This window comes from Haliotis rubra, unplaced genomic scaffold (assembly GCF_003918875.1).
Source record: "Haliotis rubra isolate DU_JTF1 unplaced genomic scaffold, ASM391887v1 Scf700, whole genome shotgun sequence".
Taxonomy (NCBI): domain Eukaryota; kingdom Metazoa; phylum Mollusca; class Gastropoda; order Lepetellida; family Haliotidae; genus Haliotis; species Haliotis rubra.
Window position 1 is genome coordinate 457653 of NW_025767414.1, and position 7846 is coordinate 465498.

The following is a 7846-nucleotide window of genomic DNA, read 5'->3' on the forward strand; positions in this document are numbered from 1 at the left end:
TAACTACTTTATTTCAAGAGTTATTCATAAGAACACAAATCTTTGATTTATTTGCGAGCTACCTTTGGGTTTTGGGAAACCAGGGAAAGTTTTATCATTTGTCAAGATAAATATTATAATGCTGTAGGGGATATATATTTTCAAAAGGCATATTATTATGTCTTTCTCCATTAAAACAGGCCACTGGTTGAATTTATTAAGTTCCAGCAGAAAAGGAAAATAGCCCAATGGAGTGCAAACTAATGTGTACTGACCTATCAAAGTTTGCCATGTGTCTATTTGTGATATAATTTTTTCTTGATTGTTTTCTTGATGTCTATTGTTTCAATAAAATTGTTCAAATGTGTTTGTGTGACTATGATTCTTCAGAAGAAGCTTGTCAATCTGTCAACAGGAAAGTCTTCACCAGTCAGCTCTTTGGCCAGGTGTATAGGGATCAAGTTATGATAAATGTTGCACACATCTGATAAGTTATATGGAGTAACTACTGTGCCTGGCATAAAGCAATATTATTAACTCACAATGTTTGGAAATCAATATACACAACTCAGAAGTTAAAGAACACGATCCAGCTGTAGTTTAATCTGTCCTGCTAAGACTTGAACTGCTACTTCTTGGGACTGTTCATGTCACTGTTTATGTCACTGTTCCATCACCTCACAGTTTAGGTAGTCACCATATAGTTCTTTTAAATAGATGGGGCAGTGTGCGAAATAGTTTCCAACGTTTGCTAGCCAGTCGGGCTAGCTATGCCTGGAAATTACCAGCCCACAAAATAATTCACTAGCTAAAAAATTGAATGTAGAAACTAAGCAGAAGATTACAAAACGTTAAAATACCATCATTTATCAGGTCATAGTCTTGCATGATTTAAAAGTGCATTATAACTTAACAAGGCGGAGACAGTGATAATTCTTTTAAAACATTACCCCATGAAAACTAACTAGCCACTCGGGCCTGTGACTTAGACATTTACTGGCCTGACTGGATTTTTACTAGCCACTGGCTAGCGGGACCGCAATCTTAGCAACAGTTACTCGGTGTCTTCTCGAACGTCCGCGCTTTGTTTATAAATGTCGCAGCCAACCTGTGTGTGATGTCATTACTCTTCAGCATCTGCTACCGGTAACATATACGTTACAGCTCTTGTCACGTCACGCCATTGTTACGTCACAATTACGGCTCTGATTGTCTTCAGCTATGGTTCACAGGACGAGGGAAGGTAAGTGGAAAATGTGACATGTTTGCTGTATTTGCAATGAACAAAAAAGAAGATGTAACCCAGAAAGAATCTCTATGTTCATCAAATATCAACTTCTAAAATGCCAATCAAGCATCTAACAGTTTTAACATTATTGTAATTATAATAATTAAAATATAATTCAAAACCTAGTTGAACCTACATGTACTAATAATATATGTGAAGGAAGTATGGTATTTTTCTTTCCTTACCTCAAATTTACTCAACTTTCTACGATGTAATGCCCTACCGGTCAAGATTACACCAAAATACACATTTCTGTCTTGCACTTTATCTACATGAAATTATTTATCTAGTAGTAAATAATGTATCTTTTGCATTATATCCTTTCATATTTGGCACATATAAACACAGGGGTGGTGGGGTATAATTGTGGGTAAAGCGCTCGCTCGTCACGCCGAAAACCCAGGTTCGATTCCCCAATTTCTGGTGTCCCCCATCGTGATATTGCTGTAATATTGCTAAAAGCAGTGTAAAACCATACACACTCACATATAAAACACACCATGTATGGCTTATGTCCCTTGCATTATGACATTACATGTGCCATTGATAAACGAATGATTTAATTAGAATTATTTCACGTGGTGTAGGTACAGGCGTGTGGTTCTTGTGTCTCGATGCACAGCCTACTGTTTAACCCTCACTGTTCCAAGCTATCAGGTGGCACTGTGTACCGCTCAGTGCCACACAGTCTTTTGACGTCGCAGTTTTAATAACGTATATATTGTGCAAAGAGTGTTACAACGTTCTTTTTTCTGCCTACAGTGTAATAAAATTGTATAACATTAAACTTAAATCAGTTGTCTTTCAAAAACGTATGCACAAGATGTACAAAGCCATCGGTGAATGTGTCTAAGTTTGCTGCTTTCATATATAAATCTTAATATATATATATCCCTCCTTTAACATCACGACTATAAATTCACGTCGCAAACTTGAATTCTGAGGGAAATTCCCTCTTCTGTGATGTTCTCCACTCATTGCAGGGAAGGCAACTTTACAGAAAACCACATGCATCGTACATCTCCATACGCTTGACAGATTAAACCATACACCATTCACTACGTTATCTAGTGTACGTTTTGAAATGTAACTATCAAATATATGTTTATTCGGAGAACTAAATTTATAAGAAAAGTGATCACGGTTATTTTTTTATCATTTTTTTTATCAGACCGCCAATGATCATTCTGAAACGTCGTCGAGGATCCTAATATCGCTAAAAATGTTTTGGAAAAATGAAAACACGAATGCCGAAGCAAACTTTCCGAACTTGAAGCCTTTATAAACTCACGTTACATGTTAACTCTCGCCTGTTTAGCTCGGAAAACAATGGGATTATAATGCCATATCATATATCGTAAAGCTTATATAGAGCGTTGTACTTTCAATGTGAGAAAAATTAATCTATATTTTTAAACATTGATATTAGTAAATTCTAAAATTCCGTTTAGTTTTGCATAACAAAAACAAACCCTGCGAGTTCGAAGTATACACTTCCCCTTTAATAAATAACACTTCGCAAGTTGTGAAGAATGACGTGATTGTAGTAAATCTTATTTTCAGATGGGGAGGAGTTGTTCGGTGTACGTAATTCTCACCTGATCAACGATGGTATACAGGAAGTTATGGTAGGCATTCTGAGTGAGTGAGTGAGTGAGTTTAGTGTTACGCGGCAATCGGCAATATTCCAGCTATATGACGGCGGTGGTAGGCATTCTGAACCATCGACACAAATTCTATACTGCAAGCAGAGAGTTTATATAGAACCGTTTCCACTATACTCCCCAATCATATTGATTTTACAGTCGGTTTGAGTCAGAAACGGACCGATGAATTGCAAATTTTATCATTGTACAAAATTGCCACATAAATATAAATAATACACATGTTATCATTTACTAATACCCAACAGCTTTCTTATATTTGAAAATTGTCCGGACTCCACCAAAAAAGTTGTTTCAGAAAAACTATCATCCTTGAAAACGCAAAAGTTGTTATCTGTCGCGGCGGGGTGAAACCGTAGAAAAGGAACAGCCAATCATGGCTGGGGACATCTCAAAAGCTATTCCGGGAGACCTGTCGGTTCATCGTCCGTCGTAGTGTCATAGTCACGACTTAAAGGGATGACAAGTGGTGCCACAGTTGCCTGTTGGAAGCCATCCCGAGACCAGTAACCTTGTTCAATGGCGTTAGCTACCTTGTTGACACAGTTTTGCCAAGTTTCAGTCGTGATTTTTTTAAGGGATTCTTTAACCAAAACCTCTACGTCACGTAATCTAAAAGTTGTGTTTGATCTGGCAACATCTCCTTTGACAATACCCCATATCATTTCAATGGGGTTAAGGTCACAGTGATAGGGTGGAAGTCGCAGAATATCTTGACCCTTACTTTTTATGTAACTGTCAACTTTGTAGAAAGGTTCACCTTTGTGGGGTTTTATGATCACATATAGCTGAGGCTTCGTTGCCTTTGAAGGCCGTGCGATCTGAAATTTGTCCAGCCATGATATCATATCACCTTTTCGACTGTTCGATGTCGGGGCTTTACCATCGGGGTCCTGCACGCTGTGGTATGGGGCATTGTCCTTTGCGATAAAAAAACTTCTCTGGTAGAGCTGGCACCAACTTGTTTTTAACCCAATCGAGGAAAACCGCACCATTCATCTCGGAATGGTAGTCTCTGTTATCTGTGGACTTTGCCCTAAATACCAAGTCGCAGCCTGGGAGAAAGCCTTTGCTGGAGCAACCAGCATGGAGAATGATTAGTCTCTCTCCTTTCCCTAGAGGCAGCTTTCTACGTGACCCCTTATCACCCCCATCGGGTACCCACTGACTGCTGGCAGTGTGAGAGGCATTGACCCAGGTCTCGTCCAAGTACACTGGCTCGAACCCTTCCTCGCGCTTCTTCTTTATAACCCTGAGAAAATTAGTTCTCCCCCGAAATTTTCTTATAACGAGACCCGAAAGAGTGTAAGAGTCGCCAGAGTGTGTACTTTGATACTCTGAGGTTGTGTTCTTGCTTCAAAAGCTTTTTTAATATTTTCAGCGACATGAATTTGTTGTCAGAATAGAGCTTGTTGATAGACCGCCTTACAAGGTTCTTTTGAAAGTTGTCCAAATGTTTTAATTTGTGTGATTTTGACACGACTCCTACCTGCTTCGCATCACCCTCACAATGTTTGTGTTACAGAACATTTGTCAGTACCCTTGCTTATACTCCTAAAGATTTTGCTGCCCGCTTATGGAATTTATTAATGGCATAAAATGGTGTGCCCCTTTCGGCTTCAGCACGGAAAAAATCGTACACTTTAATCATCAACTGTTTCACGTCAGCATTCAAATTCATTTTTCATCAGGCATGTGTATCCCGTGCACGTCGAGATACTGGCTGTTCCGTTTCTGCGGTTTCACCCCGCCGCGACAGATAACAACTTTTGCGTTTTCAATGATGATAGTTTCCTAAACAACGTTTTTGGTAGAGTCCGGAAAATTTTCAAATATAAGAAAGCTGTCCAAGATATTTTTATGGATTAAACTTCTTTTTAATTTCTCTCACAACGTTTCGAGACCATTCCAGGTCCCTTCATCAGGTGAACTGGCAGTGTTTAGATTCTAAATGCTACTGAAAGACATTATAAGAAAGCTGTTGGGTATTAGTAAATGATAACATGTATACTATTTATATTTATGTGGCAATTTTGTACAATGATAAAATTTGCAATTCATCGGTCCGTTTCTGACTCAAACGGACTGTACGTGTGGTTATGTTTGAGGTTTGTGTGTGTGTATTTGTTGTTTAACGCCGCACACAACAACATTCCCGATATATGTTTTTTAAACGATTAAGTCTGGACCAGACAATCCAGTGATCAGCACCGTGAACCTCGATCTACGCATTTGGGAACCGATGACATGTCAACCAAGTCAGCGAGCCTGACCACCCGATCCCGTTAGCCGCCTCGTACGAAAATCATTTCTAACCCGGATCTTCATAGTGTAACAATAGATTATAAAAATCTGTACCCAAAAATCCTCCTCTGAAATCGAAATGTATTTTACGCGATATAATGTGAGAAAATGACCTGTTCATATTGGACATGCGTTTCATGTAAGAACACGTGTTTCGTGTAATTGTTGTATCTTGAACCACAGGATGTTCTGTTTCTTCGCCAAGGGACGACTGATTCAGTCCACGCTCCACCCAGTCCTGTCCAGACGAACCAAGACTAGTCGCCGCCATTCCACTTTGCCTACCACACACATTACCAAGTCGACAGACGACAAACATCTCGCTAAGCGGGAAACTACCTTCAAAGATTTCGAAACGGCCGCCATATCGTCTGCCAAGGAAGATAGTTGCCAGACACCAGTAGCCATCGATGTGTGTTTTGCAGGAATGAGTTCTGCAAGTCTGACACTGTCTACACTCCCCAACACGTCCAATGCCAGTGTTGTCACTGGAAGCGCAAAGCCAAAAAAGAAGTCAAAAATCGCCAGGCTCTTCTACTGGGTGCGTCACTTCTTCCGCCAAACTAGCCGCCATGAAAGCCAAGGATGGCTGAAGTTATAGACATTCAGTAACCTGCTGTCATCTTTCGAACTATAAATTTGTGATATTTCCGACTTTACACCAGTGCTATTTATGAAATTGAAAAAGTGCCATTATGAATCTATACAAACTGTCCCTACGTAATATATGTGGTGTTTGCTCTTGCATACTGTATCATACAAATGTTATTAAATTGTATTGTTATCTTTGAAGTTATTGATGTTCTATGTACATGGTGTTGGGAAACTGATATCACAGACACAGATACAGACACAGATGATTTTATTTGTATGGGTGACCATGAGGCCAACAGCACATCGACATTCATAATAGTAGAGAGTCCGGAGCGCCTGGACATTGATTCACGTATGAACTGTATGTGATGGTACTTTTTTTACAACACACAGCTAAACGTACTAATATATTAACTGATTTTGAATTCAGAAGAGTTACAAACTTGTGATAGTTGGGGTCGGTGTAATAATAACATGGTAGATATTTTCTCCGTAGATCGTTGTACAATGGACATTCTAGTAATACATGATATTCATTTTCTAACTTATTAAGGCAATGTGGACACTTGACAATTGCGATATGTGCACTCTTCGATCTTCTATATAATTGTAGGTTAAAACCAGCAATACCACATCGAAATTTTTGTCAGTGCTCTACGCAGATGAGCCGATGGGCAAGTCTCGTAGGTAGGTTTCCGGCATTATGTCAAGTGCATAGGTTGAATATGTGCGTAAATATTTGGAAGCAGTCACGGTAGCTGGCCACTCTTGATAATAAACATCTTTGTTTGAATATACACATGAACAATTCTTTATTACCTACGGAAACTGATACCCATCAGTTGTATTAACGTATTCCCAAAACTTTCAACTGACAAATATTATCACAGTAGGTGGTTTCTTGAGTTCCTCGTTATGTATCCGACGCCCTGTCCATTCCATTTAAGCATATTTTACTGACAGTCATTACGATCGAAAACAAAACACACCCACTTGCATAAAGCGATCTCAACTTTCATGCGTCTTTCCTTTTCAAATGTACAGAAACTGTCAGTCTGTGAAATCAACATCATTATTTACATTTATCATTAATGGAGACAAAACCATGATAGTAGAATCATTCTGTCCATGGAATATTATTTATATTTAAAAATCAGTCTAAGTAAACTTAGGCTCAGTACTATTCATTACACTGCTGTACTATAATACTGTAATACTACTATAATAATACTGAGCCTAAGTTTACTTAGACTGATTTAAAAAGGAATTAATTGAATTCGCATCTAAATTATGATCGCCATATTAAGAGTTGATTGTATACCAAATCTGAGAACACCTTGTAGTAAAAATAATAACCTTTAAGAAAATAATGTAATTACAACATCCGATGAAAGTCTGAAAAACAAGATACATACTTCAAGAAATACATTATATCAAGGTATACGATATTGTATGTCCCTTCTTCAAGACATACATTATGTCAGGTATACAGTATTGTATCTACCTTCTTCAAGACATACCTTATGTCAGGTATACGGTATTGTATGTCCCTTCTTCAAGACATACATTATGTCAAGGTATGCGGTATTGTGTGTCCCTTCTTCAAGACATACATTATGTCAAGGTATACGGTATTGCATGTACCTTCTTCAAGACATACCTTATGTGTCTGTGTCAAGATATACGGTATTGTATGTCCCTTCTTCAAGACATACATTATGTCAAGGTATACGGTATTGTGTGTCCCTTCTTCAAGACATACATTATGTCAAGGTATACGGTATTGTATGTCCCTTCTTCAAGACATACATTATGTCAAGGTATCCGGTATTGTATGTCCCTTCTTCAAGACATACATTATGTCAAGGTATACGGTATTGTATGTCCCTTCTTCAAGACATACATTATGTCAAGGTATACGGTATCGTGTGTCCCTTCTTCAAGACATACATTGTGTCAAGGTATACGGTATTGCATCTACCTTCTTCAAGACATACATTATGTGTCTGTGTCAAGG

At 38.5% G+C, this 7846-nt stretch overlaps 1 protein-coding gene across 1 annotated transcript; it reads left to right on the plus strand.

The window, feature by feature from the left end:
• The first annotated feature begins 1120 nt into the window (after nt 1–1120).
• Nucleotides 1121–5941, plus strand: LOC124258848. Its single transcript, XM_046692938.1, has 3 exons — nt 1121–1222; nt 2831–2895; nt 5441–5941. Exons 1-3 carry the CDS (start codon nt 1201–1203, stop codon nt 5834–5836), a joined length of 483 nt encoding a protein of 160 aa, XP_046548894.1. The 5' UTR covers nt 1121–1200; the 3' UTR covers nt 5837–5941.
• Nucleotides 5942–7846: the final 1905 nt, after the last annotated feature.

Bases quoted from the DNA above. Each gene is read 5' to 3' on its own strand.
- LOC124258848 (XM_046692938.1), top strand. From the start codon at position 1,201: ATGGTTCACAGGACGAGGGAAG. The intron at 1,223-2,830 runs GTAAGTGGAAAA...TCTTATTTTCAG, and splicing joins GGTTCACAGGACGAGGGAAG to ATGGGGAGGAGTTGTTCGGT. The intron at 2,896-5,440 runs GTAGGCATTCTG...TTCTTCGCCAAG, and splicing joins ATGGTATACAGGAAGTTATG to GGACGACTGATTCAGTCCAC.